This window comes from Enoplosus armatus, chromosome 1 (genome assembly GCF_043641665.1).
Source record: "Enoplosus armatus isolate fEnoArm2 chromosome 1, fEnoArm2.hap1, whole genome shotgun sequence".
Lineage (NCBI taxonomy): Eukaryota > Metazoa > Chordata > Actinopteri > Centrarchiformes > Enoplosidae > Enoplosus > Enoplosus armatus.
This window is the reverse complement of record NC_092180.1, coordinates 21,509,747-21,537,161: the sequence shown is the minus strand read 5'-3', so window position 1 is coordinate 21,537,161 and position 27,415 is coordinate 21,509,747. Positions and strand designations below refer to the sequence as shown.

Genomic DNA, 27,415 nt, shown 5'->3' with positions numbered 1-27,415 from the left:
GCATCTCTGATGTCATCAGGCAAATTCCCTCTCGTGTGACCTTGGCTTTTATGCGGTGAATCTACACGGATGCAGAGAAAGTGCAACGTGATTAGGTCAGTCGCGCCCCCCCCCACGCCCCCTTTGTAGCCATCATTTATGCTTCATGTTTTTTGTCACAAGGTGATGGCTGCCAATGATGTCAGAGTGGCGGCGGGTGCAGTGTGGACACTGGCGTCGGGGGCTTTGGCATGCTCTCCCTCTTTAAATAGCCCCAGATCTAATCTGCAGACAGCAGCAGAGTTCTGACAGATCCTGCCTCGGTGCCTCCTCCCACTAGGTGACACATTCTTTATTTATTTTTCCTCTCCTCCGCTCTGGTATTCAGTCCATGGAGCACTGGCCCCTCAAGCTATTGTCAGTTCCGTTCTCCTTCCATGTCTGAAAAACCAAATGGATTTACAGGGTTTACTGTCAACCCCTCCCTTTTTCTGGGCTTATGAATGTGGCACGGTCCTCTATTTCCACTCTTTTATTTCTACACTGTCCATTTCTTTATGATGACTTGGTCATTCTTCTTATCATGTGGCACTGGCTTTACTTTGTCTGCTTTGCATGACTTTCATGTGACATCATGATATGTCTTGACCTGTACAGTCAATAGTGTAGTGCAAGTTTATGAGGTGGTGATGGCAGTTATGAGTTTCAAAGACAGCAAACAGCAAATCTGAATAGTTTGAACCTTTATCCCTCATTGCTTTTCCGGTAAGCCATACTATAGTATGAGACCATCCTCCCATTCAGCAAATGCCCAAAAACAAAATATGTTTAGGTTGAAGTGACAAAGCACTCAAGCCGTTGTAGCAATTATGACTCCTGTCTGTGGATGAACACGCAGAGCGCTGTTTGTGTCCCATATCCCACGACCAGTCTATACAGCTTTCTTTTAACAATGATTGTTCCATAACCTTAACCATGTGGTTATTATTGTAAATGTAACACAGAAGGTCCCCTAACCCTCTTTTTTAAAACCCAAATCAAGATGTTTTTCTAACCTTAACCAAGTACTTCTACTGTGGACTTTCCTTAACAAAGTTGTTTTGTGCCTAAACCTAACCGAACCTTAACTAAAGCCTTGCCAGATCAACAGATGTATTTCTAACAGTTTTGGAAGACACTGACAAACAAAGTAATCCTGTTGATAGGGGCTTCAGATCAGAAAATGCTTACATGTGTCATTCTGTAGGGTGGTGATTTTGTTGTTGAATTTGAAGGACTTGGATGGTTGACACCAATCTAGAGCCTCTCCTGGAGGCCTGCTGATTACGTTTTTTTCGAGAAGAGGGAAGCAATAACAAATTATACCCAATACGCCTTTCCTTATCTAATACCTTTGAGAAACATACTGAATGTGCAGCTCCTCGAAGGCAGCTCTACCCCTGGCCAACAATAGAATATTATACTTATACAGAACAGCTCCAATATGAAGATCACACATGCTTATGGAACCTTCTCATCCCTTTTAATTAAGGTCACAAAGCTGTTATCATGTCAGAGCAATGAATCCTTTGCCCCACATATTCAAACTTATGAACTGTGTTAAGACATTGTTCATCATCGGCTAACAGCGCTCCAGAGATGCATTGAACCACCATTGGCTCCATCACACTAAACTTAAGTATTTCCATCGAGACACTAGTTCTGTCTACATGGCTATAAATGAGAGCAACTAAAAAGAAATACGTAATTCATGGAAAGAGGGTGATAATAATAACTCTGACAATAATAAGATGACAAAGAGTGTTTCAAAGGTCAGCTCCATAGCTCAGAGTAGAAGTGCCTTAATTATGATGCCGTTCTATTATTCTGTAGATGCCGGCTCCAGAGCAAATGAGATGGTATCGAAGACAAAAGGAAAACCTCAATTTGCTCAACACACCTCAGGAGCACTCAAGCTCTGTGCCATGGCCCAAATTTGGATTTTCTGGACCCAACAACTGTGATATACCTCCATAAAATCCCTTCTGAAACCAAAACATGTAACATCACAGATTTGCGTATTTTCGCTATCCATTAAAAAGGGTAGACTTCCATTAATAATTCCTGACAGGTTTCACCACGTGACTTAAGTGTTTAGGCAGAAGTAACCACACCACCAACAGAAGACTTCAAAGCCATGGGATAATCCTAAGGCAGAAGTCTCATCATATGTTGGCTTGGATATCCATTTCAATGTAAATGCAGTGCATACCATCAGTCTCCACGCCATGCGGACAAGCCTGGAAATCAGCTAATATGCCTCCACATCGTCTTTGTGCACTGCATTCTGTATTCTAGTGGAGGCAGCGGCTGTGTGGACCTTGCTGGGATGAAAAAGACGAAAACAAGGAATATAGTTTCCCTTTATGCAATTGTGTGATGACATGGTGAAATCCGTTGCTGTGAGATATTCTCTCGACCCTCCTCACTCCATGCACAATTAATTTGATACAAGCTGGAAGCATAAATCCTAGATGATTATGCTGTGTTCAGGACAACAGCAATGAATATTTTCATCTTCTCAGGACTCAAGAACAGCAGGAGACAGGGAAATTAGTTTTGTTGTATTATGTAGATGCCGACGCATTCTGCAGCATCAACAGGATTCAGCAGTTGAGGTGTGTGTGAGTGTATGTGTGTGTGTTTGCAGGGGTCAAGGTTATTAAAGTAAAAAAAAGACAAAATTAAACATAATTTTATGGGTTTTTTTCCACAAAAAAAGATTACATTTTAATGACGGCAGGTGTTCTGTCTATGGATTGTTGTCACACTGTCTTTTAAGCAGTGATCCTGTGAGGCGAGACTCTTTGGTAATGATCAAAATGTAAATGTAATCGTAGCAACCCCACACACATTCCTTCCCCCCACCCCCCAGAACACGAGCACAATTAAAAGCACGGTCGTTCAAGCTGGAAAGTGGCCAGCTGTTCTGGGTTAATAGATGGGCTTGGCCAGACGTCTGCGAGGTGACCGCTAGCTGGCAGCCTGCTGGATAAGGTTGCAGATTGTAAGTGGACATGTACTTTGCTTCCCTCTGTGTGCAGTTGTCACTGTAGATGATGAAGCACCCCAAATCTCCCTCCTTCTCCATCTTTAGCTCCCTCGTCTCGCCCTTATTCCAACCTTCCTAACCCTTCTTTTTCTCTCCAAGGCCGAAGCAAATGTAGTGCTGACACTTGGGTACTGTCTCCCTAGCCCCCTGACTTTAGACCCCAGAGAGGGGTATCTCTATTGACTCAGGGGAGTTCAAGGACTAAGAGCATGATAAAAAGAACGACAGAGACTGGGAGAAAGAGACAGCAGGAGCCAGAGACCATGCCCTTTGATGTAACCCATGCCCTGTCTCTCAGAAAAACAACACACATTGTCAACAGTGCTTACTTGGCACTACCCTACTCTGGTTTTACATACACGTGCCCTCAAACCTGGAGTTAAATCAGCGCCGGCACAGGCGAGAGCCGCTTTGACCTGGAATGTCATGAAATGGCATGCTAAAATATGTACATTGCTCTAAATATTCACCCAGTGTGTCCCGGTTACAGCTATTTCTTATTTCAGTACTGCTCTGCTTAGTGGTTTCATTTGGCATCTGCTCTCATTTCCAGAGCAAAAAAAAAAACAAAAAAAAAGGAGACTGAGCAAGATGGGGGTTGGTGTGCTCGGTCAGCCACAAATGTTACTCTAGTTTTTCCTGTAATCTTTGGACAAGAGCTGTGTTATCGATGTTGAACAGAAATATTGGTCAGAAACGAGCAGTTACAGTCGGACATGCTCGCTCGTAATCGCCAGAAAAAAAGCTTCCCATGCAAGCACTTAAGGGAGCATGAATTATCCATGTGTCGCTGCATGTTATTAAAAATCAAAGATTGCAACATGCCGTATTTGATTGACATCATAAGAGCTGCCAGATCACAACTAAAGCCTGTTGTATAATGTTGTAAAAATGTTGTCTATATCAGCAAAGTTTGTTCATATCAGAATAAAACTGCACATATTATGAACTATGATCGATTGAGAAATACACAATGTTTTCCATCTGCAACTCAGACTTTTCAATTATGTATGTGAATATACTGTACCCACTCAATAATTTATATAGTCAAACAAAAGAGTGATTGGGCACAAAAGCATTCACTCTTAAAATGGACGGAAATCAAAAGTATGTGAGCGGAACAATAAATAATATGTAATGTTTGCAGAGTCTCTGAAAGATGCATATGAAATATTCATTTAATGGGTCACACTTTATTTGGATAGTCCGGTGGTGAAAATCGGCATCCCCTTAAGTGACTTTAATGTGTCACTAAAATGCCTTTTTTCAAATGCTGCTCCGAATTGTGTGAGAAATAGTCAACAAATCTCTGGGCTAGGGGTTAAAATTATGGCTAGGGTTACTCCAGTAGTACACTGTCCTGAAAGCCTGGAAGCTTTAATGCAGTAGAAATGGAGGAGGAATACAGGAGTGAAGTCTCTTGCTGCTCTCTCTTTGGCTTCATGCTGGCCTGATTAGTATTCTATCTGCAGCGTAGGACACCGGTCTAAATTTAACCAATAAAAAATAAGGAACAGGACTCACCCTTCCAACTCTGAGAGAACAGAGCCGAGCCGACCTGAACGGCTCCTATACTTACTGGAGGACCAGTGTTTGTGTTTATTCGCCTCTGGCCACAATTCTGGCACTTGAGCAACAGTCCTGTGCCTGGGCTTGATTGGGTGCTTCTAATGACTGCTGGCAGGGTGCGCTGGGCCCACACTTACACCAGTACAGCCCTGCTACTGTGTTGCTGGGATCCAGCTCAGGGATGGCACATCAATAATACTTACTCTCTCAAGTTGCATGGCATTAGGGAGGCACTTTAATCAGTGGTATGAATAAACATAACATGGAAACAAACATGTATCACAAGAACTCTCATATGCAGAGTTGTTTATTAAGATGGCTGACATATGTAGCTATACAATTAACAGTGAAGGAATAAATGGGGATAAATTCAAGGGGAAAAACAGGGGATTCATGTGTTTGCTGTGTAATATGTCAGGCAGCAGTAGCTTTTAGTCCCTTGTCTCTATTGTCACTCTGAACATGTCACTAAGTGTCCTCAGACAGCGAAGGCAGATGCTCCTGCAATCACTGCAGTCCACCCAATTCATTAGCCTCCAGATACCCAGCGCTGATCTCAAAAACTCACCGTTCTGCTCCGAGTAATGAAAGTGGCAATAAATGGATGGCTTTGTGGGGAGCGGGAGAGAGAGTGAAAAAAGAAAGAGCATGCATCTATCAATTAAATGGCAGGAGCAGAGTGTGTGCGGTGAATTAAGAGAATCCGATGGCCTATTTTTCCTCTCTCATTGGAAATCATCAACACTAAATACAGCAATAGCAGATAAAGGAAGGAAATCCAATAAAGTATAAAATGGATGGAAAATACAGCCACTGGCTGTCGCAAAAGTTTACAGCGGGGTTGTCGTCTTCTCGACCGCTTCAAAATGGAGTTTCACTGTTAAGCGTTGCTGTGGTGCACCGTTCATCAAGTAAAGTACATTTCTAAATTGAACTGTTATGCCAGATTGTGTCTTTCTTTATTGTCCACACAGCACCTCCCACAAAGTGCAACATTTTCTCCAGCAGTTCTGAGGCATGAAACACTTCCGACAGTTTTGACAATGTGGTGTGAAAGGAGGGAAAGAAGTGGGTGGGTGGGCTGAGTGACGATGTTGTTAGCGGTGCCAGCGCTCCTTTTTCCTTCCTTCCTTGATGCTTGTTTTAGCCTTTAATGGCTCAATTCCCCTAAAAGAGATGATACCCGAGGCAACCTTCAATTGTTTGTTTTCTCTTTCCTTTCTTTTTTTTTTTTTTTTAAATAAAAAAAAAAAAAAGATGACCAGGCTGAAATGCCACTTTTTCATTTGTCAATCAAAGATAAAGGACATGCATATTGAGAGATGTACACGAGTGGAAAATAACATCCAATTTATGAATCTTCATGGATCAGAGGTTTCAGTATCCAGAGCATTTGAAGCCAGTCATTCTAAGATAATATGTTGGTATGCAGATTTACCTCTGCACACCTCATTACAATTCAAAACTGTTAACATTGCAGCGCTCCAACTGTATTTATTGAATTATTTGTTTGTTCAAGGATGTAAGGCTTGATTGCACCAGACCCTGGTGTGCAAAACTCCTGACACGACTGTGTTTCGATACACTAGATGTTGACCAAAATTAAGTTTAAGCAACAAAGTTTGTTATTCCTCAAGGATATTCACTGGTGTCCTCGGATCAGAGATCAATATCTTCTGCCTTCACTAGCCGCACTGATAAAAAAAACAACAACGTATTTGTGAAGTGAAAGAAGGATTTATTGTTCTTTGTTACCTCTTTTTTCTATGTTTAAGTGCCTGAAAGCAGGTTTAATTTCATTACTCAGAACCGTGGCAGCATAGCAGGTCAGGTGAGGTGACCTTGGCGCCATAAGTTTGAATGCACAACCAAATGGAAAGAGAAGCAAGAGATTCAACTATTAAGCCACTTCTACAAAAGCTATTATTCTGAAATATACTAGATAAACAAGAGTCAGAGCATGTCAGTGATGAGAAACACAGCTCTACATTATAGCCCATTAAGACAACCTGTATTCAAAAAAAGAAAATAGTTATGGCATAAGGGTGGTTTGCTACTCCTTCTCTCTTCCTGAGCTTACACTCATACATATGTATAGTGCTGAGGCAGGCAGGCAGGAGTGGGTTGAGAACAGCATGAGGCTGTGTTTTGCACTGTGTATATCTAATTGCCTGACCACCAACAGTTACAGCCAGATTCAAATCCAACACTAAATGTTTCCTGAGCTGTTTTTCCACTTCCCAACCCTACAGCCAACCTCCCCGGAGCCCCGTGGAGGCGGGACAAACGACCTGTCTACCTGCGGCGAGTGGAGGCCACAGTCAACCTTTATCAATCTATCAATCAGGCAGGGACTGTCAGAATGAATTTCAGAGCATCAAGCCCCTGCTACCCCTCCTGCAGAATTTGGCTTCAGAACAGTTTCCCAACTGCCAATGTTGTATCCATGCAATTAGACTGAGGGAGAGGTAATGGTGTCACTCTCCTCCAGGTGTCTGGATGGGCTGCATCTGGTCAAGCAGTAGAGAGTGCAAAATTCCCAGAGGTGCACTCGTCCAGGAGCCTTCACATGGACGTAGTTGTTAAAGCAACAGATTTTTTTTGCTTTTTGCTGCAGGCATTAATTAGTTGAGCTGGAGAGCTTTGTATGAGATTTACATTCACAGCTATGCTATGTGCAAAGGTCACACTGTCTCCTGCACGTGTCAAAGTAGAGTACTAAGAAAAAGTTTTGAAACTAGAATCCCCTGCATGTCTCTCACTCTTTTATTTGATTCCTCTAGATAGACACAAATCTTCTGATGAGCACACTACTTTTTTGGACTCCAATGACCAAAAAACTAGCACTAAATGTCAAAAATGGCTTATCTTTAGTTATTAAGTTTCCATTCAATACTTTGTCTGAACTTCTAAAACAATCAGTAGGAATGGTGTTAACTGAAAGGAAATGAAGCTCTGCGAGGATGAGATCCTTTTTTGGAAGAATCAAAGTGGGGCATCATAATGGCATAATAGCTGTAGATACAAAGCACTGTGGGACTTGCTCTCAAGCTGAAAGAGAGGGTACATTGATCTGAGCAAAGTGTATGATAAGTAGGGAAATTAGCTTTTCATTTACATAGAAAATGTGGGGAAATATGGCTGTAGCTCACAGGCTTGCCAAGAGTTTCCTTAATTGATTTGGGAATTTTATTGTGTCTCACAAGGCATAATTCTCCATAAAGAGTGTACATGTCGCCTACCCAGACTGCTGTGTGTTCATGTTGTTTTGTCATGTTTAAAGCCGCAATCCATATTTTACATCTTCATAATTGCATTGCATTGAGTTTAACTTGAAAACCTGAAAAACTTTAGATTTTGTTTATTCTTAAAGACCACTCAGTGTTTTAAATGAGCTATTTAGATTTTGTTGTTTGTCTAATGCTACTCCTTGTATTAAAAGACCCTTTCAATCAGTTTGAGAATGACAGCAGGTTCCGGTCATTGTTTTGATTTTTAGTGGGGGGGGCAGCCCTTTTGTCGAAGACATGGGTTTCTTACTTTTTATCACAGAATGAATTAATAATAACACACAGTATTATGTGTTAATAATAGTTATTGAAACATCTTACCAAAAGTAGATACTGTAAGTATACTGACAATAGTGTGACATTGCTGTCCTAAAACAGTCATACATATTGAGATTCAGACAGTTCACAGTTTGGATGCGTTTTTTTTTTTGTGGGCAAATCTTTTTTGGGTTTTACATTTTTGCATTTTTACACATGCAATTGAAACACAAACACACAATGTGAGATATACACTATATGAATATGTGTGTGTTGTTGCTGATTTGAACCCGTATCTCTGTGTAACTCATGTACTTAATTCAGCATTTCTTGCAGTTCCCTGTAAAATGCCTTAAAGTCACAGTGGGATGGAGAATTATTTTTCATTTTGTATGCTAATTTTCCATGTAAAAACATTTACATTGCAATAAATGCCCCCAAAAGTGCTCTATTTAAAAATGCTCTTGTGGTTTAAAATCAAAAATCCAATTTGAATACTAATTTAGTTCTTGTACTTTCTGGAAAACTGTGTCTTCGCTGTATGAGGCACCTTTAGCCCTCCATCTCATAAAAATCTTTTCTGTACCTAACTGACATTACATTAGATTATATTTCTGAGTGATGCGGACCCACATTACGTTAAATATTCTGTATCAACTGGAAATACAGTACATCAGCTTAAGGAAGCAGGAGGCTCTCCAGTTGGTATATTTTGACTTTAAAGGCATTTTTAGCTTTTTGATGTAGGCAGTAGGCCATTGATTTCTTTCCCCTTTCTTCGTAATTTGGATTTAAAGAACTAAAAACACAGATCCCTTTAAAGAGTGTGTGCCACCACAAATTTAGCTACTTGCAGCCCATTTAATATCGCCTCCATTTAGGTCATAGCAGATGTCATTGACTAAATGTAGACCAAAGCTATTTTTGGTTGTTACAAATGACTCTGCAAAGCAATAGTGACGCAAGACAGATGGATCTGATGCTTTTTAGGGGCAAAGGACTCATGAAATTCCAGCATCAGTTAAAAATAAGTCAGTTCTAAAAAAAAAAAAAGAAAAAATACGAGCACACAGATGGATAAAGAGAAATGTTTCATGCTCCTTTGTGAACTCTGCAAATATGCTTTGGCTGGAAGCTGTTTTAGGCAGCTCCCAGTGCAGATGCAGAAATGACAGGTGTTAAATAGCTAGACCCAGGTTTTTTTTATATTGTCGTGCATCTGCGACTGACATGCATCCATAGAATTATGGGATGAACTGCTGACCCCCTGGCTCAAGCACCCCAAAGACAGGAACCCCCCCCCCCCCCCCGGCTCTGTGCACACGGCTCTGAAAAAGAACTGTTGTCTGCAGGCCAAGAGATAAGCCTTCTCTCTGTTTGTCTGTCTCTCTTTTTTTTCTCTATCTCTCCCTGGCTCCCCTCTCTCTCACGTTGCCTCCATCTCTTCCTCCTTCTCCACATCTCTTGATTCTCTAAATATTTTCTCTACACACACAGACACCTATACAGACTACGACGGACATTGGATGCCCTGCTGTGCTATATACCCTTGTCCTATTTGTTTTGTGCTGACAAAAGCCTCCCCACTCCAACCCAACAATGGATGACCTGAGAGTCTTCACCCTCACCTGACTCAAAGTCCTGACTGTGGGCAAACCACTCCATCACGCTGCCCTCTTTGCCAACATGAACAGCTGATTGTAGGAGTTATAATTCCAGCTCTGACCTTGATAGCTACGGTGAAGGTCATCATTGCAGTTCCACCTCTGCTTTGTCTCTCCTTCCCTCCTCCTTCTAATCCATGTCAATGGCTCTAAAGCCAAACAAGGACAGGCTCTAAACATTAGGTCAATTAGTCACGTAGTTTGCCTTTTGGCAAGTCACAGATGCACAAAGAATTGGTAATAAACCTCAAGCTGCAGACGGGGTGCTATGATTTATGTGGTAGTGCCAGAAAATGTAGCTCTGTGAGGGTCATTGCAGTCATGATTAACCTTAAGTCCTTGATCACACACAAGTTGTAACACTTTTTTCTTCAAACTGGCCTGCACACTATGTTGATCATCACACTGCATTCACTGACCACTGAAACCATAAATGTGCTGATCTACATTAAAAGAAAATCTAACAATACTAGGACAGCAGTTGTTCATCCTTGTGTGCCAACACAGCAACAAAGTTACAGTAACTTATCACTTCAAAAATAACAAATCAGTCCATATCTTATCCCGTCCGAAAAGTCATTCTTAGTATCTCTATCAACCATCACATTTGCAGAGAATAATCTGCACTCACTCACTGGGAGCCACAGTGTGAGTCATAGTTGAATTGAGGACAGTGGAGCGGCTTTACTTGTCAGACTCTTCAGCTATTTCATACATTCCTTACCACACACAGCATGAAAATATGGATTTTGCTGTGTTTAAGTGAATGCACTGTATGCATGTGCATTACTTGCGGCTGTACACGTGAGTCTTAGAACATGAGCCTGCCTTGCGTAATAGATTCACTAAAGGAATGACCATGGTTAACGATCAACTGTGAAACTACGCAGGCTGTATTGAATATATAGTATAGTGCATTTTTGTATGCCAGGCATGGAGAGTGATGGAAACACTACTACTACATTCAGTAGTAGTCAGTCAATCAAACCATATTCATTTCAGTAAATCTTAGAGTGCATGACCTCACAGAGTGGCAAGCCTCAATAGCCAGAGTCAAGGTGACCACCACTAAAATCAATGGGATCTGTCATTAAAATGGATTTTTGTGTTGATCTGTATCTTTGATTTACTAAAAAAAATCATGCAGTCGATTTGTGTAGACTTGTAATAATGTTACAATTAGAGGTTGAAGTATTGCTGTTATGATCACCACCTTTTGTTAACCTATATCAGAAACCATGCGGCCTCTTGCAGAGTGAACTCTTTTTCTAGGAGGACCTAAAGTCAAACAAACTGCAAGGTAAAATGCTGAATTGTATTTAAGGCTGCAACTAATGCTTATTTTTATTACAGATTCATCAGAAGATAATTTTTTGGATGAGTCCATTTTTTGTTTGGTCTATACATCATCCGAAAACAGTAATTCAATACCCACCACAATTTCCAACAGCCAAAAATCCCAACAACCCAAAAATATGAAAATTACTTAAACTATGAGTTGCCCTGATTCAGTATCTGTCGATTGACTAATCGATTGATCGACTAATCATTGCAGCTCTTATTGTATTGCATTGAGATATAAAATGTGGGGCCCTTATTCTCTTAATTTATTCCTATGCTTAAAAAACATCCTAGCTTTGTATTCTTTAATACATCCATTTTATATTAAGTGGCCACGTTACATTATTATCAACCAATCTGTTTCTCCCATTGCTTTTGTTAAAAAGCCCACTGTAAGATAAATATGTATACATATATATATATATATATATATATATATATTATAAAACTACCTTAATAAGCAAGTACACCAGTTAGTGTCTACATACCTACACATACTATCTAATATTTTACATTAAAATGAATTAGGATCATGAGGACCCTTTCCATGACAACACTGTTCTGAAATAGTAAAAAAAATCATACCAGGTATCAGGTATTCATGGAAATTAAACAGTTACACTTATATGACTGTACTGTGATGAAACACATCAATGCAGCTGTTAATATTTATTACCAAATTGTTTGTTTGTCTGGGTTGAAAATGGCTCAACACGCCATCTACTGTTTTAAATCAGCCCTGAACCTTGCAAGGCCAATGTTGACATAGAGGTTGACCGGCTGAGACTTATCTATGTCATGACATTTATATAAAAAAAGAATGTTAACGCCCTCTAATCAGTCTCCCCGTGTCCCCTGACCCACACATTGTGTAGCCACGAGGCCACACCTCCTACAGTTGTTCCCTCACTCCTCTGTTGCATTTTTTTAAAAATGTTTTTTAAATATGCTGGGAGAGAGGGTGTAGTTACCCTTTAAATAATACATTACTGAATACTGTGGAGCAAATGGACTAAATCATCATTCCCCCTAAAAATACAGTGAAATGTCTGGCACGACACAATGTTGGAAACAAAGAAGACAGTCCAGGACGTTATCAACCTTGGGAATTTGCTAATGCATGTTCATCAGTAAATTCATCAGTAAATTCATTTCCAATCTGCTTTTTGCATAATCATAATTGGGATTTTTCTCTCTAATCAGAACCTGCAGCACACGGTCCGCCGCAGCCCACATCAACCTGCAGTCCCATCCCCAGATAATATCCTTGAGAATAACAGCGGACCAAAAAGTCTAATTATATTTTTCACCCTCGTAGACCTTGCTGTATCGTCTACTTTGCATAAAAGTCAGAAATCTTGGGCTTCATCATCTTGGCCATAAACTGCCAACTGCACAGGTGACTGCGCAGATGACAACAAATATTAATCACCCAAACAGTTTGTTGACATGTTCTGAGCCCGTCTGCTCTTAGCTGTGTGTCTGAATAATTAGCCTGTCCTCTCTGCTGTGCCTCTTTCATCTTACCCTGCCCTGCATTAGATGGTGCGTTGTCATGCTATTGACAATGACAGTGGTGGCAGCCATCCATGCCGTGCCACTGGCAGAGTGTGAACTGCCAGTGCAAGGAGGTGAGAAGAAAAGGGAGAGGGAGATTCCAGAAACATGGAGAGCTATCTTTGAAGACACTCAACAGGGGTTACATTTTGTGGTTTTACATCTTAGACTCGGAGATTGTGAAGGTGCTGCCCTTTCCAGGGAATCACAGTGACTGTGGTGAAACATGTACAAACATTATGACAAAGGTCAGTCATAAGCCGAGCAAAAAGCATTCCTCATTCAGAAACACAGCCACCGCTGAATTCATACTGGAAGTATAACTCATTATCATTGCCAACTTATTCACTTGCAGCCTCAACACCTGCCCCACCAACACTTACTAACACAAACCTAGCTCAGTGTTGGATAGACGGCTTCCCCTTGGATATCATATCATCCCCAAGGAAATCTAACACCACCACTCCAATTTGCAAGCCAACAACTAGCCACCTAGCCAAAAATAGAAGAAATGGTGCACTAAAAAAAACCCATTCCAAAGCAAAGTAAACCACAAAACCTACCTAATCATTGGTCTCAGTCTCGTGTTCCCCGTTTACGGACCCAACTCCCAGCATGCAAAGAGGCTTCCTAAATGAACAGGTGTTAAGACTTGATGCACCTCAGTGTGTTATGCTCGTTTTCCATGCCAAACATTTTGTGATTCATGGGTTTAGTACAGCTGTCTATGATGAGTCTTTAAAAGATTCACTGTTTCCCCAGCACTAGCTCTGCATCACTCAGGTGGCCATTTTACTGCAGGGTAACGATATCCATACCAAAAACAGATACGGATTCACTTAAAGTTGGTAGACTTATTGTAGACTATACCAGTCTCATCCATTGTGGAATTCAAATGTTCACTTGCATAATAAGTGAAAACAAAAATAACTGATTCATTCAATAAGACAGGTCCCCCTCAGGTCTACGGCACAGATTAAATACGACACCCAGGGCCAAGCTCAGACACCCTGCTTTGATATTCAGACAGACAGGCTCCTCACAAAGTGAAGAAATTAATGACATTTAAATGTTAAATGGATCTCTGTCTAGTTGGCATTAATTAGTTGGATTAGAAACAAATCCCTGTAAGAGAATATAATGTTTTGGCATTTCTAGAGTCTTGTTGCTCACATGGCAAGGTGCATTACCTCTGTGTTAGCCTATTATTCCCTCCAGGAGTCTCTGATCTCAATCGCAATTCAGATAAATTAAAACAAATTCTACCAATCCCTGCATCACTTGACAGAACGTTTGTCTGCTCTTTGCAGTATTTCCCAATTTGAGGACAAATAGAAAATAAATTGAGCAAATTTTACCAATTAAACTAAAATTTCACAAATGTTGTTATGAGCCCAGGCCAAATGAAGTTAGACTTCAACCTCAACAGACCAACTTGGATCCAAATACTCTAATACATCTGAGACTCTGTTCCCTCTAAAGTGTGGTTCTAAGGCAGCTTACTCCCAGGCTGTGCATTGCCCCCAACAAGTTTAGCCAATTCACATTTCAACAAACTATTTCTATCATTAGACAAACAAAAACCTAAAAGTGGCCATTTCTTTTTTATGAGCTTCATGGGAGCGCTACACAGGCTGAGAGTAAGCACTAGCTTAATATCCTTTAAGAACAGTCAACTTCCTGGCTAGCTTTTGGAAACACTAACTTTTGGCCTTTTCAACTACTTACTTGGAAGAAAAAATAGGTGCTGTTGAAACATCAAAAAGCATATGGGTGTTCTTTTGTCAGCATTTCTGAAGATCCAATTTAACTGACTTCAGACTTTAAACCAGCTTTATTGATAGTAATTATTTTCTGAGCACCTGTTACAAATTAGTGCTGTATGGCTGCTTTGATAATAATAATAATAATAATAATAATAATGTAATTATTCCAAAGTTTATTTCTTTATTAAAAGTGATAATTTGTTGAAACATGTTAAGGGTGTTAGTTCTAAAGGGATTTCACCACAGAATTTTACTTGTTTTGCCTTGTCACAGTGGTTTTCAAGTGACACGTGAAAATGTAAATCTCCTAATCTTAACTATCGATATTCCAAAAATCCCCAAAGACATATTGTTGACATGTCTGATAGTAACTCTGCTTCAGCAACAATGCAGCTGAGATCATTTAAAACATTTTGCAAAGTAGAGAAGATTTTTAATTTGCGGTTTTGCTGTCTGGATTCCAACACAATCAATAAAACAAGTCTAAGTGAAGACAGGACAACCTAGCAGATGTTGTGCCAAAATTTATAGACCTTAAAAAAATGAGTTTCCATGGTGGTGTGTCCTTATTTTGTCCTCTGTGTGTGTGTGTGTGTGTGTCTTGTTTTTTCAGGACACAAAGAAACTATGCTTGGGGAAATATGCTAAATGACCAGAGTCTACGCTAATATAACTCTGACAGCTTCCTTATAGAATCACTGGACATTTGTGCTTTGAGATAATAAGATTAGAACTCATCACTAATGTACTTCCTGTAACAAAGTAAATAGCTTCATTCATCAAAATGTCATGTATGTTTTCTAAAATACAACCACAAAACTGAACTGTTTTAACAAACACTTTAACACAAAGACATCACAATGAATGGCAAAGACTTTTAATGTATCAAACTACAAACACCCTTTGATTCTCCAAGTTGTCGGGCTAAAGGTTAGTAAATAAGTGCATTTCTCCCATGATAGTTTCCTTGTGCAGTGGCTTATTTATTACAACAAATTTTAAACTGTAAACTGTAAACTCTTTCAGCAGCTAACATTTACTTGCAAGCCATGAAGCCAAACATCATACTATTATTCAGCAACTTTCCTCACCACGCAGAACATGGTCCAATCACCATAAATGTTGAATACTCATAGCACTAAGAAACTTAACTTGTAGGTTATCTGTGAGTACCTGCTTGACATTATATGTCAGGTTGAACATGCTATGTGCATGAACTTCCTAAAAAGACCTTAAAAAGCTTTGAAGTTTTTTAAAGCCAGATGCTCGTTTGTGTGCCATCTGAGTTCAGCTATTTCTGCTGGTTAAAACTGAACAATCTCATTCGAAACTGGGTTGATTTATGATGCATCACAGACTACGGCTAAAAATAAAAGGAAGGACAAAAAAGCCTCCTGATGATCCCTCATAACAGTTCCAAAGATTGTAGCTGGATTAAGCTGCTACACCGGTGAGTGGGTTGGCCCACACTGCCCTGAGTACTTTCACAGGCTACGGGAATGTAGGAAAATGTATCATCCCTCCAAAATCAGACCACATTATTAATTTTTATTTCTCATTAGGCCTTACGTGCATCTGTACTCTTAGAAAAAATTTGTATCCACACCTGGCGAAAAGAGACAGTCAGCCTGACAGCCTAATAGAGAGCAAGCTGTCCCTCTGCGTACAGTATGCTTTGACACAATGAAATGATGTAGCTATTCTTGGAGGCTGCTTGTGCACTTCGATGGATGCCATTTTTCACACCATTAACTACAGCCTACTGGTTTTATTCACAGCACAGAGATAGGCCAAAACAATCCTAAACACGCCCACGAACGAGCACAATTGCAACAATTGATCTAAGCTGTTCCACCCAGTCTGTCGCAGTTCTGTGCTGCAGGACAAACCATTATCTCCATCCACCCTTCATCTCTCTCTCTCTTTCACACATTCTCTGTCTTTCTTTGCTCTGCCTTTGACTCCTTTTTTCATCCTATTCAGCTCTATCCTTGCCTAGGGACACGCAAAAGGGTTAGTGGCTGAATCACAAAGTATAAACATGCATGGTGGAAGTTTTCACTGCTTCATCTGTAACTAGCCCACAGTAGGCATGTTAGTTGATAAAAAATCAATGAGCAAGACGAGTGCAATTTTTGGAGTGTTTACCTCAGCAGAGGTCTAACCTAAAGCCCTCATTACAGTCTATGCTGAGTGCAGGGTTCGCGGAGGGAGGCAGAGCTCAAAGGGCCAGCTAATCCAGTGGGTCTTACAGGCATGATGGGCTAGTCAATATGCCGGGCCTGCATCCTAAAGAAGCTGGAGCTCCACAGCAGAGCTACGTAAAAGAGGCTCAGGGGAATGCTTTGCGTGGTGCAGTTTTATTCTCTCCACAGCCGTCAAGGTTAGATGCCGCTAAAGTCTTAACCCGTTGTTTGCCGCTACTCCCTCCCTTCTTTGACTCTGCTCTCCTTTCAGTCCTCAACACTGCTTACTTTTTAATATGGGGATCTAGGAATTAAAGATGATTCTGTTATTGCTACCACTGCAAGCTAGTCCTGCAATGGTAGGAAAGCATCAGCTGAATGCACAAGATGTTTAATATCCTCTACTTTCATTAAAGCAGTGACGTAGTATATTTGTGTCAGATTATCTGTTAGTCAATGGGGTCACTGGTGAACGTGAGCATGACTGTGGCCGGGTCAGAATCTATTTAAAATCAGTTCAACCAAGTGACGATCTGACATTTTACTTAAAATCCCGCAGCAGTATTTCATCAGTCCTGAGAATAATTGAGCCTCTGATTCATTCCAAGTGCAGACAAATTTATGTGGAGCTCTGCTAAAGGCAGCAACACAGGTGTGCAGATGGCAGGGTGTTTTGTGTTCAGCGAAGAATAGATAAGGCTTGAGGTACCTTGTTCTTGTGTTGTTTTCCTGAGCAAAGAGAACTCTGCTGGAGGCACGTCACCAAGTTTAATTTAGGAATTTAATTTCGACACACAAAAGAGGTCAGGCAAGGAGGAACAAATTGACAGACACAGCAGGCGGGTACTTGTCATTTCTTCCAAATGGCTTTTAATGAGAAGAAACCCTTTGGCCCAGGTATGTCAGGTTGAAGGGTACTTTCCTCTGTGAGTGGTTAAGCTTTCAGCACTGCCCACTGAGTGTTGTTGGCCGGCGAGAACAGCTGGTCAGCATGTTCACAGGTCGGACACTGGGCCAAACCCAGCCTTAATCTGAAGTAAATGGATTCTCTGGTGAAGAACAGGCTGGGCCATCCTCAATGGAGATCACTGGGCTGTGGTCAACTAGGCAGCAAACCGACAACACTGGCAGCCAAGTCAAAATGGTTGCTTTGTGGGAAATGATCCACCAGGACACAGCTTTGTGACTGATTGTAATTTCTGATTGTGGGCATTAATTTGGACAAACCGAGAGAACCACAATCTCCTGCCAAGATGATGTGATATTCAGCCATATCAAGTCATCGTTAATGGTCGGGATTAAACTGTTTTTTTATTTACAATGTAATTGCTTCAACATGCTGGCACATGCAGAGAAGCACTTTTTTAGTGAAATGTACTTGTTTTCCTCATATTTGTCCAGCCCGAGTAATACATTGGGGTGAATATTGAATTTGAGAATACTTACACTATAATTATTATAATAGTTATAAAATATTCAATTCTATTATATCACGTGCCTCTGTAGTGACCCATTTTTCCCACAGGAATCATCACATTTCCTCATATCTTTGACATGCCTTTCAACATTCTCCAAAATATTCCCTACTAATAGGATCAACTATTTCATGAAATGAGAGTGTGTTTACCACCGTCCTTTATATTGTTCTACTCCCAGAGTGAAATACTAGTGATTACTGGAGTCCCCCTCATGGTTAAATGTTGAAGGATTCTTGCTAGGCAGTTTTCTGCTCCCTGCCCAGCTCAGCAGCAGCATCAGCAGGGGGAAACACAGAGTGAGGAGAGGATATGGCCCCTGCAGAAAAAAATGGCCCTTTGATTTTGGCTTTGGTCTCCCTTGGGCTGCCTCTGGGTTTGGAACAGATTTGGTTCAGTGCTGAGTGCGGCAGCTTCTGCAGAGAGGGACCGTGGTTCCCCCCTTGACGTGGATGTGTCATAACTGGTTTCAGTCTCAATAAAGAGACACCGCTGGCTGGCTGATCTGGGGCCAGCTGTTACCTGGATATCCCCCCTTCCCCCACACACCAAGCTTTAACAATGCAGCATTTAAGCATGCCTCCGACATGACATGTCTGCCATGGGGCCCACAGATGACTGTAACTTTAATTGAGATGTGCTCCTGCATAGTGGTGGGCTAAGCTCGTCGAGCACAAAGTTGACTGTTTGTTCTAGAAACAAGCTAAGAGACATACTTTCAAAAATCCATTATATTCCAATATAGTTCCAAAACTGTGTGGTGGCCAGCCTCATTAATAAAGCTGTTACTCAGGACTTAATTCCGAAAAGCTCACATTTGAAGGATCCAGTCTTCACCTAACACTAGTGTTTTCAAGCCTGCAGCTGAGTAGAAACAGTAAGCCAACGTTGCAAGGAGAATGTGCAGACAACTACCACAAGGCTGACTGAGGGAGGCCGATGTCCTGGACATGCTGTACTCTGCTACTGATAAGTGCTCTTTGTCCAGCTTTTTTATTCACTCCTCTCATTTGGAGCTTTAATTCTACGAGTCCTGATTGCCTTCCCTGTGTTCATTTGTCTTGAGCCGAGCACAGACGTGTAGCATCGCCTGCTCATGGTATGATTCTGCATAATAACTATATCCGCATAATAACAGTCCATCACTCCCGTTTGGTTCCATATAAAGATGTGTAACTCACTGCTAACCCCCTTCTCCCCGAGTCCATGCCACTGCCTCTTCTCCCCAGTCTCAGTTTTTTTAGCGCTTCATTAAATTCTTTCAATTTACCAGTCTGTATCTCTCTAATAACCAACATAAGTGCACTCTTACATTTGCGTTTCCTTAGTTGCCCCTTTTTTTCAGTGAAATTCAGTCAGCAAAAGGAAGAACTCAACATCAGAAATTTCAGAGGGTTGCTTTGCATTCTGTTTGGTGCCGTTTTTACCCTTGTTTATCCCCAGACTACCAAGGTTGACATGATACTTAAATGAATTATTTCCTCTAGAGTTGCCACTCCTGCCAGTATTATTATTACAAATTGTGTAGTTTATCGGTATGTTACCTTCCAATGTCCTTCCTTTAGATCCTTCTCATTTTACCTGTCACGAAGCCTGTAATGGGATTCACAAGTAAGATAGGCTGCATTTGACTGTAATAGGCTTTTGAAGGGAGCAATCTTGAAAAACTATGCATGCTCTGTGTTACATTCTTCTTTGGCATGTACTTCAATAAAATCCATCTTTCTAATAAAACAGCTTTATGTATACCAATGGTATAGATTTGTTCAGTATAATACAGCAGATGCATAGTTTTAGTGACAGCATATGATTTAATATGTGCTATCTATCTATCTGCTAGCTTGGGGGTATGTAACCAAATGGCAGGTGTTGCTAAATGTCTGTAGATTTTAATCCATAGAAGAACAGCTGATTTTAGATTAACACACTCAGCCAAAGAGTAGGAACTATATATAATGTGCTGCATGTTGGTGGCTTTCAAACTGGTCTTTGTGAGAGCCAATCAGGGACAATAACATTATGTTATTGGGTGCTATGTTAATCGTGTAGAATGAAGATGCTTGCAGTTAACCTGGTAAAATGCAAAAACCAGCATTAATGTTCTCACGACCAGAGTGCTAGGATGGCTAAATCTGCTGTGTCTTATGAAGACTTAACTGGAACAAGCACAGGCCTCACATACATAAATGGACATTTCCTTGGTATAGCTTTTTTGATTAGACATTCATACTTGCTCATTTCTTAGGTTCCCTCAAAATGGCAGTTTGTTAAAATTTCAGAAGAAATAATTGTGCAGAATATGAGACTAAAGATTAAAGATTTTGCTATGGTGCTATCCTGCCTGTTTTAATATTCCAAATTTCTGAATGCCATGCACATTAAAGTTTAATGGTCGGTTCACCACAAGGTTCGATTAGACTGAGTGCTTGTAGTGACCCAAATGATGAACCTATTTTTGCCAGTATTTAAGACATGAGGTTGGCACTTGTTCTCCAGGGAAAGGGACAATGAGCATGATTAATTCTGGCAGACATGAAAGTAAGACCCATGGGTAACCCCTTTTTAAGACCCTTAATGCGGAAAGCAAACCACTTTGGGGTAGAATCAGTGGCGGTAAAAAGGAAAATTCAGGTTATTTTCAACATGTGTATTATTTTCCTAGTTTATACCATCACGTTTACTGTGTTCAATAGTTAATTTCTTTGGTTATTGGTGCTTGTTAATATTCGTTATCTAATACCACATTGTGCTGTAGAAACTACAAGTCATTTGGGATGGGTCATTCTCATGTTTGAAAGATGCACCGGTACTCTAGTTGCCTTCCCCTGGACTTCTCGCAAACCAAGCCAAGTGTTGGCAAATCAATCTATTACATTTATTTGAGCAATTTTCTATGTCACCTACTTTTGTGGATGTGAGATTCCCCTTGGGCCTTGTTATATTTTTCCTACGGGCTTGAAATATTTATTCAGTTAAAAGCTGGTAAACTTTGTAAATTCTCATTTAAAAATGTATTAATAAAGTGATTATTCCTTGCATTCTAATGGCATAAAAAAATCTGCAGAACATTTTTTAATGGTTGATGCATAAGGCTATGAAGACCAGACAGCTAAAACTTGACTAGAAAACCTTCCCTTTGTAATTCATGAAGAGGAATTGACTAAATGGACACTGCAATGTGAAATGTACATCACTTTGAGGCAAGGGACAGATGGCAGCTTTTATTGCAGTGTGACTAATAAAGGGCTTTGAATGAGGTGTCAATTTCTGTCCAATTGGCACTATGAGACTGTACGTACGTATGCGATCTTGAGCTAGAAAAACAGTACTGTGAAGTAAGTGCAGTAACAGACCAGTAACTTCTTCATTTCTGGGCAGCTACGTGCTTTGGAGTGTCAGCTTTAACTCCTCAGAGCACTGCAGTGTCTCCAGTTCCCCAAAGACCTTGTGGGTGATAATCAGTCATTACTGCTACTTCACTGAGTTATTTATTTCACTACATTCACACGGCAATTCATCATTTATTTATGTGACAGTTGTTATCTATTATGTTGTTCCTTTCATGTGGCCAAGAAAGGGATTTTATGGAACATTAGGCTTCCATGCATCTGATGGCGCTACACTGATTCTGTTTCTTCATCTCCCTTTGACACAGTCTGCAATCTCGCAGGTCAGTTAATTGCAGGATATTGATACCAGCATTACGACCGCCACTGCAGCTAATATGATTCCTTAGCCATTTCAATATGTGGGATTGTGCTCTCCCAATAAAAAATGACATTTGGGCCACTGTGCAGAGCCCTCTCTAATGGGGTCTGGGATAAGAATGGTAATATGCGTTGGAGCTGGCAGAGGCACAGGCCGTGTTTTTGTTTATAAATAGCTCCAGCCAGCATTATTCCACTTGCAGTTGTCCCATAATCATCAATCACTCCCGCGCGCCGGCCGGCTTCTCCTGCTCACCAGAGAGGAGGTGCACTGTGAGCCGTGCCCTTGCACCTCCAACTGTGCAAGTACATAAAGTAGAGCGTGGTGAGTGGGACAGAGCTGGGAGTCAGGGAGATGGGGAGGGGGTAGGTTCCTGTGCGGTGATGGAGTGAGTTATGGCAGCTTTGCCCTGTCTGTTCAAAACCCTCCTCCTTCAGGTCATTACATGCGCTAACATCCACCATTTCGCTTCTTCAACACATTCAGAAACACACACACACACACACGTACACACACGTACACTCCCTCTGCATCCCTGGCCAGAAGCAGGTGGGAGGTTAATCATGTGATGCGCTTGGAGGATGTGGGATGGGTCAGACACAACTGTTTGCTCAGGTTTCATTTGTCTCTGTCTCTCTATCTGCCTTTATCTCTTTCTTTGGAGGAGCTTTGCGAGAAGAGCTCCCAGCTTTGAGGACACTGCAGGGGGAAGATCCCAAAGAGATGATGAGGGCCATTTTATACTCTTACACACACATGGACTGATGCACTCTGATTATCAGCTGTCACACACACACATCTTTTTAGTCCATGTACTTGTACATGTAAGAACACATGCAAACACACATGTCTCTCTTTGCTGATCCTTGTTCAAACTGTGTACTGTACACACACACACACACACAAATCTCTGTGTTACCATGGCAGTTGCAAAAATACAGTAGGAATCCAGCTGATCCTTAACAAAATGGTTATATAACTATTGCAGCGCTAAGTCTTGTATCTTATCTAAGCCTGCCTCTGTGTTGCCTTTCAGCCTGGCTTTGCTGCTTTTCAACAGCTCTTCACATCTACTGTACCTCCCACAAGACAACACTGAACACATGAAGGACATTTGTAATTGGCGATAAGCAATTGTTTGATTGGAAGAGGAAGACAGCCCTGCTGCCGTTGTAATCAACAATATCCTCCTGCTACAAAAACAAAAAAAAAGTGAGATCTCATCACTTCCAAATCTTAATCAAAATCTCCATGCTGCGAAAAGAATTTTACACTTAATTAAATGCATCCTACTTGAGAAGCACACCCACCTGGCACCCACATTCCCTCCCTGCCTCTGTCTTTTCCTCCCTCTGTTCCTCTCAAATCCCCCCCTGATATGTGTAACCTGATTCTGAACCTCACCTCCCGGAGTTCCTTGGCCACATCCTTGAGCTCTTTGAGGATACCGTCCAGCTGGTTGATCACCATCTTCATGTGGCTGCGGATGCGTTCTCTCGGGCTGGGGGTCTCAGAGGTGTCCCGGGCCGGAGCTCTGCTGAGGGACATCCTTTACAGGGCGACGTGGGGCCAGTGGCCAACAGGCTGAGGGCGTGGGGGAGCCGAGTCGGGGTCCATGTCTTTGGCTACAAGGAGCCTCAGTGCTACTGATCCGAACAGGGGCCCCGGCCACGCAGGGAGACCTCAACATCTTAAAAGCACCTGGGCAGCCAAAACACCTTGCCTCGCCCGCACACTCGGCACAGGGTCACACTCTGACATCCATGCCCTCTGGTAGACGCTTCCAAAAACGAAGAGAAAATGAGCATGGGAAAAGTCAAACGCTGTAAATCCATGGAAAAGGAAGAGGCAAAATACATGGGCTGAAGCTGGTATGAAACTCTTACATAATCGTGTTGAGCCAACTCATCTCATGTGTCAGTGTGTACGTTTGAAATTGTTCCCGAGGAGATGCTATTTAAAACACCTGTCTATACAGGGAAGATACTTTTTCCCTCATCCACTTGTCCTGTACAATCTTTTTTACTTGTGGAACACAGTGACATAATGGCAGGCTAACATACAAAAGTGAGAGCAGAAAAGGGGTTCGTATGAACCCTTATATAGAGAAAGCTATCCAACATAGATAGAAAAATAGAATTCCCAGCAGTGGCTCAATTTACAAAATGATCGTGTTCTACATTATTGGCCAGCGGGGACAAGATTTGCCTTCTAAATATAGTTCCTCAGTGAGGCTACTGTCTTTTAAGAGAGAAAGGACAGATCCTGTTTGGAAAAAAAGGGGGATATTCCTCTGTGCAGTGTGGCGTTTCCTCCTCCGGGAAAAATAAAAAGAATGTCAGTAGAAACTCGCATCAAAATAAACTTTGCGTCACATCCATTTTCTTTGCAGATGATGACTTACTAGTGTTGTCCTTCATTTCCCGTCCATGAAAGGGAGGGAGGTAGGTGTGGGTCTTTTCACAGAGCGTCCAAGCTCCCCCCAAAGCAGAGCTTATTCCAGGTGGCGTGGGATCAGAATGAATTGATTTCCAAGCCAGCGGAACGTGACTTGTGATGAGAATTTGTGGAGGGATAACAAAAAAATCATGGTGTCGATGAGACACAGTTACAAGGGGGCTGGAGGACGAATGAGCACCTTCCCCTGGAATTTGGGTGGCAGCTTGTCTTATGCAACGGCACTGTCCAAGTCCTCTCAGAAAACACTGACCCACAGCAGTCCACAGGGGTGTGCCCAAAAACCAAGGGAGCAGAAAGAGAAAAGGATTCTCTTCTCTTCTTCAGTTGTTGCTAAGGGAACCCGGTCTGCCTCCTTGTGCTGTGATTGGATAATTATTTTACTTCTTATCCGTGTAGTGTATGTTTTCTCTGTGGACTCTTTTCAGAGAGGCAGAGAGCTCCGTGCCATCCAGCAGGACGAGATAAATCCTAAGAAAGCTTCCCAGAGGAGCTCCAGAGAACAAGCAGGGGGGTGAGCTTCTCGCCAAATCCAGGGCGATGCCACTGCCACAGGGTACGCTGGCCAATCACACATGGCACCTGGACAGACGGGGAAGGAAAACAATCACTTATTCTCTCGGGTCTCATCCTCCCTTTCTGTTCCTCCCTCCCTTCTCTAAATCATAGCGGCATAAAACGGAACAGAAATAGAGTGAAGGAGACTCAGAGATGGACAGGAATTAACTGCGTTGACGATTTGTAGCTGCTGTTAAAATGCATCCCTTGCTTCAGCAGCACTTGTCTCACCATCACACACACACACACACACACACACACACGCCAGAACACACACCTACTCACCTTTTCTGTGCATCACTTTGCTGTTGCTATGCCCAGAGCTCACTGTCCACGCACAGCAGGAGCATTCAAGCTACACACAACCTGCTGGTTCTTTAGCAGTCCCTCTGTCGCACACACTAACATCTTCTCTTCTCGCCGCCTTGCTGTTCCCTCTTTCTCTCTCTGTCTCACACAGCACACACACACACACACACACACTCTCTCTCTCCTTCACACACACACACACATACACACACACACACTCTCTCTCTCCTTCACACACACACACACACACACACTCTCTCTCTCCTTCACACACACACACACACACACACACACACACTCTCTCTCTCTCCTTCACACACACACACACACACACACACACACACAGTTCTCTCCCTCCCTCCCTCCCTCCCCTACTTACTGTCTTGACAGAGAGAGAAGCTTCTATCAGCAGGGTTATTTCACTCTGAGGCTGTGGCTCATCAGAGGAGGAGTAGAAGTGGAGGATGAAGCTGTGGAGGCGGAGGAGGAGGTGGAGGCAGGAGGCATGAGATGGGAACGATGAATGGCCCTGATAGTACTCTGAGAAGGGAGAGAGGAGGCTGAAGATGACTAACAGCCAGAGCGGCGAGGAAAGCTCCTGCTTGGGATTGCGAAGCTGCCGCGGCTTCTACCATCACTCAGATAACTGGGCTGCTGGAGAAACACGCCACCCGTCATCCCCGTCAGCGTTCGCCTGCATCGGGAGGCAGCAAGACAGAACGGCTGGGCTGCTGCTGTGAAAAAGGAGCTATGTGATTCCTATGACAGCCTCTCTCTCTCTGTCTGTCTGCCTGTTTTCGCCTCTCTCTCCCCACCCCCTTTCTGTCACTCTTGCTCTTTCCCTTTCTCCGTCCCCGTCTCTCTGCCCCTTGCACCCTCACTGTGTCCTCGCTGACTGCCAGATGAAGGGAAGCTGATGCCAGAGTTTATCGTGGGGCTCAGGCTCCTGCCAGCACCACTCGGCTGTTCTGCTCGGCTCTGTGGAGGAGGGGCTTGGTGCTTTAAAGGCACAGTGTACCGCGCAGTCCCTCCTCCGCCTCGCTCCGCTCCTGTCGTCCCCTCTCTGCTGGCGTCTACACTCCCTCACTATCTCCTCTCACACTGCCTATCGCGCCTTTGTCACAGTTCTATCGAGGGTGTTATCTCTCTCTTAAATCAGGATGAAGTCTTCCTCTGCCTCCAGCCAAGCAGTCTCTGGGGACGGGGTGTCCAAAAATCCCTGGCTGTTACATCATTAATATACAAAGCAGGTTGGTGTTTGATGACCTCATCTGACTGAGAGACAGAAATAGGGAGGGAGGGCCAGCAGGACTTTTTCTCTCCCCCGTCCTCTTCATCAGCATTTCTTTCTACACAACAGCCCTGCATAACCCCCACCAGAGGCAATTACCCTAATATGAAATTAGTTTTCGAAAGGAGATAATGTAACAGTACAGAAAATTCATCATGGCAACTTCTTGAGCAATGCACGTCAGTTTCCAGAGGGTTTTGGCAGATAACTGTACTGAACAGCCAGAGGCTCAGTGCATTCCTTAGCATAATTGTAAAGAGTAATGCAGAGTGGATTCTGGTTAGGTAGCTCTGCCATGTAGATGAATTTGTTCTGGGGTCCTCTGTGGTTTCTACTACTAGGATCACAGACGTTATGCTGATGTTGTAAGACTAATTAGGGGAATATTCTGCAGTATAATAAATTCTCTTTTGCATGTTGTCTTTGATTAATAAATGATCGAGTTTGGCTTTTAAAAAAATATAATAAAGACATGCTTTATATTCTATGTTATCCTTTTCTAAGTACACAGTCACATTGTGTCAACTTAGGACAAATTTTCAATATGTCGTCACATTCTAAAGCAGTGGCTCTATGTGGAGTTGGACTTGCAATGAGATCCTGTGCCTTTCCTTGAATTCACACATGGCTGCTGCAGCGTTGCACAGACAAGATACTTCTCATAAACTGCTCCCTCCAAGAAACAGCTGTCCTTGAGCATGTTTCCTTTGTAGCTTCACTGCTTAGTCTCTCTGCACATATGGGAGGCTCCCTTCTGAGAACACAGCAACAGTTTGCAGCACTGTTTTTTGGGGTTTTTTTTTGCCATCGTTTCCTTTTTTCTTGACATTGCAAAATACCTTTTTGCTTGGATATTCATGGTGTATTTAATAGAGCTCTCCCTAAAAGAGAGAATGTATACTAAATGACCTCTCAG

The 27,415-nt window shown here is 42.1% G+C and overlaps 1 protein-coding gene across 2 annotated transcripts in view; it reads right to left on the bottom strand.

Annotated features, from left to right (window-relative positions):
* The window catches only part of insyn1 (inhibitory synaptic factor 1), a 41,535-nt gene extending 18,160 nt beyond the window's left edge, over positions 1-23,375 (bottom strand). Inside the window, exon 1 of one of the 2 annotated variants that reach the window (XM_070910285.1) lies at positions 23,289-23,375. In XM_070910285.1, the coding sequence (XP_070766386.1) occupies positions 23,289-23,360 (72 nt within the window). In that variant the 5' untranslated portion in view covers positions 23,361-23,375. The remainder of the gene's footprint in view (positions 1-23,288) is intronic. The other variant, XM_070910293.1, reaches the window with a different exon arrangement.
* Positions 23,376-27,415: the final 4,040 nt, after the last annotated feature.